Source organism: Arachis hypogaea, chromosome 2, assembly GCF_003086295.3.
Source record: "Arachis hypogaea cultivar Tifrunner chromosome 2, arahy.Tifrunner.gnm2.J5K5, whole genome shotgun sequence".
Lineage (NCBI taxonomy): Eukaryota > Viridiplantae > Streptophyta > Magnoliopsida > Fabales > Fabaceae > Arachis > Arachis hypogaea.
The window spans coordinates 100,756,948-100,769,634 of NC_092037.1; the positions used below are offsets into that span (position 1 = coordinate 100,756,948).

Consider the following 12,687-nt stretch of genomic DNA (forward strand, 5'->3'; position numbering starts at 1 on the left):
AGCATTTTTCTTAACGCTGGAGGCAGATAATAATAACTTATTCTTAACGCTGGAATAACATTTATCTTGTCATCAGAGAACTCCCAGATCTCGCTCAAGAACATGCTGTAGCCCATTACCAATTAATAAACTAAAAACAAGCTGTAGTTCTACTATATATGATTATCACTGATGATACAATTATAGAGTCAATGGAAAGAAATTTCTATTAGCTGGCAATCTCTCATTGTTTTAGTTTCATGAAATACTGATAAAAAGAATATGAGAAAAGTAATGTTCTTAATTAGAAGCAATTTGTTGTCCACAATTCACAACAAACAAGAAAGAATATCTTATATCACAAAGGCTTAATGGTGCAAAACAATTAATAACGCTCTTTCAATAAATAAACGCCGAGGTAATTCACCAATATAGTAGCATATGACGCATTCTAATCAAATTCAAAAATCCCAAAAATTCAAATACATGTCTGCAACAGAAGGTACCAACATGAATCTTCCAAAAAGAAGCATGACCATGAAATTTCTAGGAAGCAGAAACGAAACCAAATTTCTCAATGTTCAAAAGGGTATATTCCAAAAGGAAATAAAGAAGCGAAGCTGTTAAATGGTGACTTGCTCAATTGTGTCCATGATTGTGGCTCTCCCTTGTTGCTGGATTGCTTTCTGCTGAAAGTTTCAGTCTCAGCTGTTACACCACATATAAGTCATCATATTTTTTGAGTAATCAATGTTGTTCGAACATTATAAAGTACGTAAAAAATCTTACTGTTCAAGTCTTATTTCTCAGCATTTAGCCCTGTGTATTGCAATGATTGAATATTGTTCATGCAGCGAGAAAGCATAGGTGGAGAAGTTGTGTTGTTGGGTCGATGGATAATCTGTATGAGAAGGTATAAGTGTTAAGTAAGGAATGCTATAAGAGATTAATAAGAATGATTGAATGAAGAATAAGAATACTGTAGACAGAATGAAGAATGAAAACTCGTGACTCACTTTATATGCAGAGTATAAATCATGATGAAAAGTATAAATATATTTCGGGAATAAGAATAACGTTGTGTGTGTATGAGAGAGAGAGAGAGAGAGAGAGAGAGAGAGAGAGAGAAATAATTACCTGTTGAAGTTGTTGGATTACCAAATCCATCTGCTATCAACTTTAATGGCGCGGATGTGGGAGATTTTGGACCAAACCTGTGGATCCTTCTTCTGACATCGATTGCCCAGCAAAGGGCTTTTATAGATGCTTAGTTTTATTAGAGAGGAAGGCAGCTTTTCACCCTCCATATTCTCCAACTTGGGACATTCATCAATAGTTAAACGTTGGAGGGAGGTGAGGTGGGCAAGTCCCTTGCATTCCAACGTCTCCACACTTTTCATGCGAAACAGTGTGAGAGACTCAAGGGAGGCAGGCAACCAACCTTCCTTTGGGATGCACTTCATACTCTCATCATGTTCACCAGAAATCCAAAGATCTGTAAGCCCATGAAATTGGGAATTCATGAATGCTGCACTGCTCACCAGTTTCTCGCAGTAGCTGATGGCAAGAGATCTCAAGTTACGGTGTGTATCTCCTGTAGCAGACAAATCCATCTCTGTGCAACCCACTATTCTCAGATCATCTAGCTGAGGTGTTGCCATCCATATTGTCCATATGGATTTCAAACTCCTACAATTCTTGATGAATAAAGAACGGAGACTTGAAAGTGAGCCTGACACCACAATAGACTCCATCTTTTCACACTCCATAATATCAACATCCTTGAGATTTGGAAATGCATCCAACAACGAGAAAGATTTATATGAATCACAGCTGCTACGTATGTATAGTTCCTGAAGTGAGTGGTGTTGGCCATCCATTTGGAATTCTAATTCTCTGCAATCCACTATCGCCAAGTGTTGCAGTGATGGGGGAATAGCAGTCACTGGAAACCAAATGTGGGAGGAACAACATGAGATGGATAAAGACGTGAGGTAAATCAGTTTCGTGTGCGTAATGACATCCACCACGGACTCCACTTGATGGTTTCCTTCAATTGATAGACGACGCAGTGAAGGAGGTAGCTCCCGAATTCTCACTTTATTACCACCATCAATGTATAAAGTGCTAACTGCAGGAGCACTTGGAAGACAACAACTGAGCTGCTCGCAATTGAAAATAGTAAGTGATTGCAAAGATGGTAGTTGACCGGGCAAATCTCCTCTCAACATGGGACACTCCCTTATGGTAAGCTCCCTAAGTCGAGGAAATGCATTGAACTCCAATGAACGCCATTCCTTCCAGTGAGGCATTGATTGAAACCAAAGAGTTTCAAGCATTGGGAATGGTGGTGTCTCCAAACAAGATTCACCATTCTGGTTAAAGTAAAACTCAGCATCCACAATCCCCACACTGTCAAACTCTGAAATGTATAGGTTCTTCAAAAAGGGCAACTGCCCAAGTGAAGGAAGCATTCGACAATTCCTGCAACTATGCAATGTTATTTTGGTGATGTTGTGGTAGGAAGAATGTCCCAACCAATCTGGAAATGTTGTACCCCTATAACCCACGATTTCTAGTCCTTTCAAATTACTATGAGGTTGTAACTTGTTAAGTATCTCTCTTTCTATTTGGGAATCAGCTGTATTCTCATCTTTATCCAATGACCACCTCAAGAGCAAAGAGCTAATGCCATCCTTATCAAACATTCTTGCCATCGAAGCTTCACTGCCGTTGACCACATTCTCCAATTTGGCAATGGAAATACATTGCTGTAAATTTGCAAGTCTTCCCAATTCTGTGATCTTGTTCTCTTCACACTTCCCAACAACATAGTCGCTTAAAAACTGCAAACTTTTCAATTTGCTCATGCCTTCCGGCATCTCAGACAGACAAGTCTTTCTAATATCAAGATGGCGCAAATTTACAAGATCTTTCATGCCAACCGGAAGCATTTTCAGTTTTTTACATCGAAATAGCTTCAAGGTCTGCAAATTGTACAGACTACCAAAAGACACCGGCAGTGACACAATGTAGGTCTCAGACAGATCCAAATAACGCAAATGAATCAACTCACATATTGAATCAGGCACTGACTCAAGAGGAAAGCTTTTGAACGACAAAGCTCTCATGTACTTCAACTGTGACAACATGATACAAGGTGCATTTTCCATGTTAAATGGGATCCATGACTCCAAATTGACTTCAAGAAATGTCCTCGTATGTTTTACTCTATCACATACTCCCAAAAATTTTGACATTGGATAATTGCCTTTGGCATTATGTGACAAACGACGAGTTTTAATATCAACCTCAACTGCATTCTCAAGTTCTTCAGCTCTAAAATAGAATCCTCCAGCAAAAATCATAGCCAAATCATGTATGAGATCATGCATTACAAAAACCTTTTCCAGAGTATTATGAGGTTGGAAAAATGACCTTGCAATTAATTCATCAAAATATTCAACACCAACTTCTTCTAAAGTCTTTTTCCCTACTGGTTGTAAAAAATTTTCCGCCATCCATAACAAGATCAGTTCATTTTTATCAAACTTATAGTCCTTGGGATACAAGGAACAATAAACAAAGCACTCCTTCAAGTATGAAGGAAGATAATAATAACTGATTCTTAATGCTGGAACAACCTTTATCTTTTCATCTGAAAGTTCCCAGATCTCACTCTTCAACAAATGATTCCAATACCTGACATCTGAATTTCCACGCAATAAGCCTCCAAGGGCTTGAGCTGCCAAGGGCAATCCATCACACTTCTTTACGATATCTCTACCAATTTTTTCCAGGGTTGGATTCTCCACAGAAACAGTTGAAAGACGTGCATGTTTTGAAAACACCAACCAACAATCATCATCAGATAATAGACTTAGTTCATGAGGTAAAACAGTTTGCACTACGGAAGCCACTTTTTTACTTCTAGTAGTTATGAGAACTTTACTTCCCTTAACCCCTTTCTGAAAAGGTTTTAGAAGTCTATTCCAATCATCATAATTTTCATTCCATACATCGTCCAAGACAACAAAGAACTTTTTCCTTGACAACGTTTGCTTTAAATCATGTTGAAGTAAATTCAAATCTGTCAGATTACAAGAACTCGAAGTTATTGCCTCGATTATAGTCTTGGTGACCTTGACAATATCAAACTCTTCTGACACACATACCCAAGCTTGAAAATTGAAATTCTTCTCCACTTTGTCATCATGGTAAAGCAATTGGGCTAAAGTGGTCTTTCCTATTCCGCCCATGCCCACAATGGGAATAACAGATAAATCACCATCAGCAGCATCATCATCATCCAACAACAGTTTCAGTATGGCCTCCTTGTCTTCTTTACGGCCACATATCTCCGATGGTTCAAGGAGAGATGTGGATGGAATTCTCCATGACATGTCCACCTTGGCACTCTTCTCCAGACCAAGATAATGTTTGCGTCTTACAACGGACTCTAGTTTGCCAACTATTTTTTCCATGTCGCCATTATCTTGAATATACCAATCAACAAGACGAGAGCAGGAAGAAGAGTTACCTGGATCCCTTTGAGTGACATCGATGGCGGCTATAGTAGAGATCTCATCGAGCAAGTCATCGGCTATATAGAGAGCATCTTGGAGATCAACAAGCCACTTCTTGACTCTCTTGTTAGTGAACTGCTTCAGCTCAGCATCATCAAGAACAGGTCCAACATCATACAGACAAGTCTGCAACCTTTCAAGCAAGTTGTTCCTTTCCAGGAAAGAGTCGTCTTCTTCAAGTATTGAAGTCGTGTTGTCCAAAACAGCATCAACAAGGGGAGAGAGGTAAGCTCCACCATAGAGTTTTTCAGCCATGATTGGTGGATTTCAAGTGCAGCAGATCAGATGGGATCAGAATTCAGAACAAAGAAAGAAAGGCGATGGAAGAGGGAAGGGTTAGCAGTTTGCAAAGTACTCTCTGGGTTTCTGAAGCAGAAGCTAAGGCAAGTCTTTGGATCATGTGGTGGTGGTGGTGACTGAAGTTGACTTCATGAACTTTATGGTCGTCTTTCACCCATTGCTGTCATTTTTTTTTTGGACAGCAAAATATTGAGGAATCTCGAATTAAGGAATGAAAAAATACTCTCCATTGTGATCTTTTACTATTAATTTTATAACTAAAACAAAAAAAATATGAGAGAAAAAATAATAAAGTTAAAAATTATGCTTTATTCTTTCAATCTTTTTTAACAATTGAAAAGATCCATTCCCACGATTTTTGGTTCCAATGCATGATGCATAGTGGATATGCAGCAACCACATCAATTTGTTCAAGAAATTAGTAATAACCACGACAACAACAACCGCAACTATTTTAATCCCTCTTGGTCTCTCATATTTGGTCTAATTTGATCTCTCTCACAATTTTATAAAAATATTTTAAAATAGTTATTAACCCTTAAATTTCTTATAAATTTTTTAATCAATTAATCTATCAATCTCTCTATCTATCTCTTTATCTATTTTTATTATATAAAAATTAATACAAACCTATTATAGAATAAACTTATGCTATATTGATTTCTATACTTATGCCTCATCATCAATTTTACATAGATAGTAATTTTACAATATAAAAGATAATAAAAATAAGACATTTGACAAATGAATATTATAACTGGTTTCTTTTTAGTTGCTACTTTAGTTATACCTTCTGCATAATTAACATTTAACAGAAACACTTTGAAACAGATGAAATATTTGTCATAAAAATCTTATCTTTCTACATAAGAAGCTAAGTTAATGTTTTTAATTTTTTATACTGATATGTTTATAATAAGTTGTTAATTGTTGATTGTTCCTTAGTTAAAGTAACATCATTTGATAATTTTAAATTGACATTGTCAAGCAAAGATTTTTAGTTTCATGAAATACTAAGAATATAAGAAAAGTAATGTTCTTAATTAGAGGCAATTCTTTGTCCAGAATACACAAAAAACAGAAAAAGAAAATCTTAAATCACAAAGGCTTAATGGTGCAAAACAATTAATCACAGTGCTCCAATATATAAACGCCAAGGTAATTCACCAATATAGTAGCATATGACACATTCAAATCAAATACAAAATTCCCAAAAAATACAACATGTCTGCAAAAGAATGTACCAACATGAATCTTCCAAAGAGAACCATGAGCATGAAATTTCTAGAAAGTAAAAACCAAAACTAAAAGTCTCAATCTTCAGAAGGGTAGGTTCCAAAAGAAAATAAAGAAGCTAATGTATTAAATTTTCCAATGCAATGAACACTTGCTCAATTGTGTCCATGATTGTGGCTCTCTCTTGTTGCTCATTTGCTTTCTGCATGGAAGTTTCACTCTCACCTGTTTCCAACACATATAAGTTATCATATTTTTCAAGTAATCAATGTTACTCAAACATTATAAAGTATATATTTATTCCTTGTCTGTGAAGATATAAATTTTCATGAAATGATCTTTTGTCTAAAAAAACCGTTAGTTCAGCTATCCATACCACTTATGACATGAGGTTTCTTAAGCACTTAAATGAAAGCAGTGATAGTGAGAATTCCTCAGCATTCTCACCTGTGTGTATTGCAATGACTCAATATTATTCATGCAGTAAAAGCAAAAGCATAGCTGGAGAAGTTGTGTTGTCGGGTCCATGGATATTCTGTATGAGAAGGTGTAAGTGTTACTGTTAAGTAAGGAAAGGTATAGCACATGAACAACTAAGAAAGAATGAAAAATAGTGACTGAATTTATATGCAGAGTATAAACAAATACCTGTTGAAGTTTTTAGATTACTAAATCCATCTCCAATCAACTTGAATGTGGGGGATGTGGGAAATTTTGGGCCAAAGCTGTGGGTCCTTCAACTCACACCGTTTACCCAGCAAAGGAGTTCCACAGATGATGAGTTGTGTTAGAGAGGCAGGCAGCTTTTCTCCCTCCATATTCTCCAACTTAAGACAACTCTGAATACTTAGTTTCTGGAGGGAGGTGAGGTGGGCAAGTCCCTTGCATTCCAACGTCTCCACACTTTTAATGTCATACAATGTGAGCGACTCAAGCGAGGCAGGCAACCAACCTTCCTTTGGGAAACACTTCACACTCACACTCTTGTCGTTTCCACCTACAATGCTAAGTTGAGTAAGCCCATGAAACTGCAAATTCATGAATGCTGCAGAGCTCACCAGTTTCTTGCTGTAGTCGACGGCAAGATTTCTCAGGCTACTGTGTGGATCCCCATCCCCTGTAGCAGACAAATCCATCTCTGGGCAACCCACTAATGCGAGTAATTCTAGCTGAGGTGCTGCCATCCATAGCCTCGACATGGATTTCAAACTCCCACAATTCTCGATACCTAAAGAACGGAGACATGAAAGAGACCCTGACACCACAATACACTCCATCTTTTCACACTTTATGATTCCAACCTCCTTGAGATTCGGAAAGACATCCAACGAGAAGGATGTAACCGAATCACAGCTGTTCTGTATTGATAGTTTTTGCAGCGAGTGATGTTGCCCATCCATTTCGAATTCTAATTTTCTGCAATCCCGAATCGTCAACTCTTGTAGAGATGCGGGAATACCACTCACTGGAAACCATATTTGGGTGGAACAACCTGCGATGGATAATGACGTCAGGCAACTCAGTTGCGTGTGCGTAATGGCCTCCACAACCCACTCCACTTGATGATGGCTTCCTTCAATTGATATTTGACGTAGTAAAGGAGGTAGCTCCCCAATTCTCACTTCACTCCCGCCTTTTATGATTAAAGAGGTCATTGCAGGAGCTCTTGGAACACAAAAACTCAGCTGCTCGCAATTCTCAATCTCAAGTGACTGCAAAGATGGTAGATGATTCGGCAAATCTCCACTCAACATCGGACACGAACTTATTTTAAGCTCCCTAAGTCGAGGGAATGCATTGAACTCCAATGAACGCCACTCCTTCCAGCAATCCATTGATGAAAACGAGAGAGTTTCGAGCTTTGGAAACGGTGGTGTCTCCAAACAACATTCATCTTTCAGGGAGAAGTAAAACTCAGCACCCACAATCCCCAGACTTTCAAAAAATCCAATTTGAAGGTGCTTCAAAGAGGGCAACTGTCCAAGTGAAGGAAGCATACAACAATTCCTGCAAAGATACAGAACTACCCTAGTGATGTTGTGGTAAGAAGAATGTCCTAACCAATCTGAAAATGTTGTACCCCTGTAATTCCAGATTTTTAGTCCTTTCAAATTTCTGTGAGGTTGCAACTTGTCCAGTATCTCTCTTACAATTTGGGAATCAACTATATTTTTTTATCTTCATCTAGCCGCCAACCCAACGTCAAAGACTTAATTCCATCTTTATCAAACATTCTTGCCTCCAAAGCTTCACTGCTGCTCACCACATTCTCCAATTTGCCAATGCAAATAGATTCCTGTAGATCTGCAAGTGCTCCCAATTCTTTAATCTTGTTTTCTTCATGTTTCCCGACAACATAGTCACTTAAAAACTGCAAATTTTTCAAATTACTTAAGCCTTTTGGCATCTCATACAAATGAGTCCCTCTAGTATCAAGATGACGCAAATTCATAAGATCTTTCATGCCAACAGGAAGAATATGTAATTCCCGACATTCAACCAGCTTCAAAGTCTGCAAATTGTACAGGTTACACAATGACTCTGGCAATGTCACGATGCAGGTCTGAGACAGATCCAAGTAACGTAGATGAATCAATCCACCTATTGAATCCGGCAGTGACTCAAGAGGAAAGCATTTGAACGACAATGCTCTCAGGTACTTCAACTTTGACAACAAGATACAAGGTGCATTTTCCATATTTAACGGAATCCACGCGTTCAAATTGATTTCAAGAAATGTCCTTGTATGATTCACTCTATCACAAACTCCCAAAAGTTTTGACATTGGATAATTGCCATTGGCATTATGTGACAACCGACGAGTTTTAATATCAACCTCACTTGCATTCTGAAACTCTTCAGCTCTGAAATAGAATTCTCCAGCAAAGATCATTGCTAAATCATGCACGAGATCATGCATCACAAACGTCTTGTGGGGAGGTATGAAAATCGTCTTTTGGCGAGTATGATGAGGTTGGAAAAATGATCTCGCAATTAATTCATCAAAATATTCACCACCAACTTCTTCCATAGTCTTTTTACCTACTGGTTGCAAAAAATTCTCAGCCATCCATAACAATACCAATTCATCTTTGCTAAATTCGTAGTCCTTGGGATACAAGGAACAATAAACAAAGCATTCCTTCAAATATGAAGGAAGAAAGTAATAACTTATTTTTAATGCTGGAACAACATTTATTTTGCCATCGGAGTGTTCCCAGATCTCAGTCTTCAATATATGATTCCAATACTTGACATCAGAATTTCCACGCAATAAACCTCCAAGAGCTTGAGCTGCCAAGGGCAATCCACCACACTTCTTTACGATCTCTTTGCCGACATTTTCCAGGGTTGGATTCTCCATAGAAATAGTTGAAAGACATGCATGCTTTGAAAACACCAACCAACTATCTTCATCAGACAATGAAGTTAGTTCAAGAGGTGAAACGGTTTGCACTACAGAAGCCACCTTTTTACTTCTAGTAGTTATGAGAATTTTACTTCCCTTAACTCCTTTCTGAAAAGGTTTTAGAAGCTTATTCCAATCATCATAATTTTCATTCCAGACATCGTCCAAGACAATAAAGAACTTTTGCCTAGACAACTTTTCCTTTAAATCAAGCTGAAGTAAATTCAAATCTGTCAGATTACAAGAACTCGAAGTTATTGCCTCGATTATAGTCTTGGTGACCTTGACAATATCAAACTCTTCTGACACACATAACCAAGCTTGAAATTTGAAATTCTTCTTCACTTTGTCATCATGGTAAACCGATTGGGCCAAAGTGGTCTTTCCTATCCCGCCCATGCCCACAATGGGAATGACAGATAAATCACCATCAGCAGCATCATCATCATCCAACAACAGTTTCAGTATGGCCTCCTTGTCTTCTTTCCGGCCACATATCTCCGATGGTTCAAAGAGAGATATGGATGGAATTCTCCATGACATGTCCACCTTGGCACTCTTCTCCAGACTAAGATAATGTTTGCGTCTTACAATGGACTCTAGTTTGCCAACTACTTTTTCCATGTCTCCATTATCTTCAATATACGAATCAACAAGACGAGACCAGGAAGAAGAGTTACCTGGATCCTTTTGAGTGGCAGCAATAACGGCTTTAGTGGAGAGTTCGTCGAGCAAGTCATCAGCGAAATAGAGAACATCTTGGAGATCAACAAGCCACTTCTTGACTCTCTTGTCAGTGAACTGCTTCAGCTCAGCATCATCAAGAACAGGTGCAACATCATACAGACAATTCTGCAACCTAACAAGCAAGTTGTTCCTTTCGAGGAAAGAGTCGTCTTCTTCAAGTATTGAAATTGTGTTGTCCAAAACAGCATCAACAAGGGGAGAGAGGTAAGCTCCACCATAGAGTTTTTCAGCCATGATTGGTGGATCCCAAGTGCAGCAGGTCAGAATTCAGAACAAAGAAAGAAAGGCGATGGAAGAGGGAAGGGTTAGCACTTTGCCAAGTACTCTCTGGGTTTCTGAAGCAGAAGCTAAGGCAAGTCTTTGGATTGTGTGGTGGTGGTGGTGAGTGAAGTTGACTTGATGAACTTTATGGTCGTCTTTCACCCATTGCTGTAAAAAAAATTTTGTTGGACAGCAAAATATTGAGGAACCTCGAATTAACGAATGAAAAAAATGTCACGGTTTTGTTGGGCGTTTTTCTCACCTTGGTCCAAGTCTCATGTTTTGGGCGTCTAAATTAATGATCGTATATAATAAATATTAAAAATTGTTATGTTTTATAAAATTAAATTAAATATGTATAAATTAAAGTTAAATTTAAAAAATATTTTATTTAAATTAATTTATAATACAAAAAATTTGAATATTAAATTTTTACAATGTGAGTTTCAATACGATATTTCTAAAATTATTAGTATTTTGTTAATAATTATATATGTAAATAAAAAAATGAATTATTTGTATATTTTTTTACTCTTTAAGTATCAATTTTATTTTTTGTATTTTTGTCGATTTTCTTTTAATATCTACTTCTTCTTCTCTTAGTACATGCAGTTTTCTAATTATATTTACAATTATTAATGATAGCATTTACCTATACACAGGCAAATGTTAGATACATACAAATCATACAACTCATATCCCTCTTATAAAATTGATGAGTTTGGAAAACTCTAATTTAATTTTGATGATGAACAAACATTATTAAAATAATTAATTACAAAATTATTAATTTAATTTTCATTTAACATATGTTAATTAATAATTTTGTGATGCAGATTTTTAATAAGGGCCGAAAATAAAAAGAAAAATTGCAAGGCCAATTGTTTCATGAATACATTCAGCATTGATGCAAAAATGTTTTGTTTGTTATAGCTGAATTAAGATGTTTTCTAACTGAGAATCAATATCTTGAACAACAAAATTTCATTCTTAAAGCTGAAAATGATTTTCTCAAAGAAAAACTAAGAGAGGCCGAAACTGCTTGTGATCTTGTGGAAGAGAATAAGCAGCTAAAAGCTCAAGTTAGAAGCTGTGAAAGTGACCATTCTGTCCTTGCATATGTGAATTGTTTTAAGCAAAATGAAGAGTTGCTCAAAGAGGTTAAAAGACTTAAGGAAGACTTAGCCAAGTTCACCCAAAGTTCTGAAAATTTGGATCAAATCTTAGCTAGTCAAAAACCTCTTTATGATAAAGCTGGGTTGGGATTTTATAAATCTGAAAAATCACATTTTGAAAACATTGCTTCATCTTCAAATGATACAAAGTATCAAGACCCAACTTACTTTAACAAAACAGCAACTCCAAGATTTTGTAGACTATGTAACCGAAGTGGTCATTTTCCAGTTCAATGTTTCTTTGGTGAAAGAATGATTGGTGACAAAGTTTACAAAGTTGTTTTTGATTACAATGATTTGGGACATAAGAGATGGTTTAACGTGAAAGGATCCAAGAAAATTTGGATACCTAAGGTCACTTAAGCTTATTTTGTAGGTATGCCTAACATCCAAGAAGAAAGAAAATATGTGGTACATGGATAGCGGATGCTCTAGGCATATGACCGGAAAGACAACCTTCTTCATAAAGCTTGATGAATATGATGGAGGACTTGTCACTTTCGGTGATGATGCAAAAGGAAAAATAGTGGCTGTTGGGAAAGTGGGTAAAAATCTCTCATCTTGTATAAATGATGTCCTTCTTGTACATGGCTTGAAACATAACTTGCTTAGTGTTAGTCAATTGTGTGATTTGGGTTTTGAAGTTATTTTTAAGAAGCTTGTTTGCTTAGTTGTTTGTGAGAAAACTGGGGATGTTCTATTTGAAGCTAAAAGATGCAATAATATGTATGGATTAACTCTTGAGGATTTAAAGGAACAAAATGTAACATGCTTTGCCTCTCTTGAATCTGAAAAATGGCTTTGGCATAGAAAGTTGGGTCATGCTAGCATGTACCAAATTTCTAAGCTAGTCAAAAAGAATTTGGTTAGAGGAATTCCAAACATCAAGTTTGATAAGGATCTTACTTGTGATGCTTGCCAATTGGGCAAACAAGTAAAATCCTCTTTTAAATTAAAAGATGGAATCTCAACCAAAAGGCCATTGGAGATGTTA

The 12,687-nt window shown here is 36.9% G+C and overlaps 3 protein-coding genes across 3 annotated transcripts; all 3 read right to left on the bottom strand.

Annotated features, from left to right (window-relative positions):
• Positions 1–351: 351 nt before the first annotated feature.
• Positions 352–5,225, bottom strand: LOC112729847 (putative disease resistance RPP13-like protein 1). Its single transcript, XM_029293605.2, has 3 exons — positions 1,117–5,225; positions 769–880; positions 352–687 (listed from the first exon to the last, which is right to left on the bottom strand). Exon 1 carries the CDS (start codon positions 4,818–4,820, stop codon positions 1,134–1,136), a length of 3,687 nt encoding a protein of 1,228 aa, XP_029149438.1. The 5' UTR covers positions 4,821–5,225; the 3' UTR covers positions 352–687; positions 769–880; positions 1,117–1,133.
• Positions 5,226–5,977: 752 nt separating this feature from the next.
• On the bottom strand, positions 5,978–10,763 carry LOC112757583 (putative disease resistance RPP13-like protein 1). Its single transcript, XM_072222128.1, has 4 exons — positions 7,160–10,763; positions 6,750–7,098; positions 6,549–6,636; positions 5,978–6,326 (listed from the first exon to the last, which is right to left on the bottom strand). The coding sequence occupies exon 1, from the start codon at positions 10,489–10,491 to the stop codon at positions 8,266–8,268; it is 2,226 nt and encodes a 741-aa protein (XP_072078229.1). The 5' UTR covers positions 10,492–10,763; the 3' UTR covers positions 5,978–6,326; positions 6,549–6,636; positions 6,750–7,098; positions 7,160–8,265.
• On the bottom strand, positions 6,220–8,098 carry LOC140173016 (putative disease resistance protein At3g14460). The gene is made up of 2 exons (XM_072210765.1): positions 6,856–8,098; positions 6,220–6,326 (listed from the first exon to the last, which is right to left on the bottom strand). The coding sequence occupies exons 1-2, from the start codon at positions 8,096–8,098 to the stop codon at positions 6,220–6,222; spliced, it is 1,350 nt and encodes a 449-aa protein (XP_072066866.1).
• Positions 10,764–12,687: the final 1,924 nt, after the last annotated feature.

Excerpts from the sequence above, each read along its gene's own strand:
- LOC112729847 (XM_029293605.2), bottom strand. The coding sequence starts at position 4,820 with ATGGCTGAAAAACTCTATGGTGGAGCTTACCTCTCTCCCCTTGTTGAT.
- LOC140173016 (XM_072210765.1), bottom strand. The coding sequence starts at position 8,098 with ATGCTTCCTTCACTTGGACAGTTGCCCTCTTTGAAGCACCTTCAAATT. Across the intron at positions 6,327-6,855 it reads CTGTGGAACTCCTTTGCTGG|GTGAGAGTGAAACTTCCATG; the intron begins GTAAACGGTGTG and ends TGTTGGAAACAG.
- LOC112757583 (XM_072222128.1), bottom strand. The coding sequence starts at position 10,491 with ATGGCTGAAAAACTCTATGGTGGAGCTTACCTCTCTCCCCTTGTTGAT.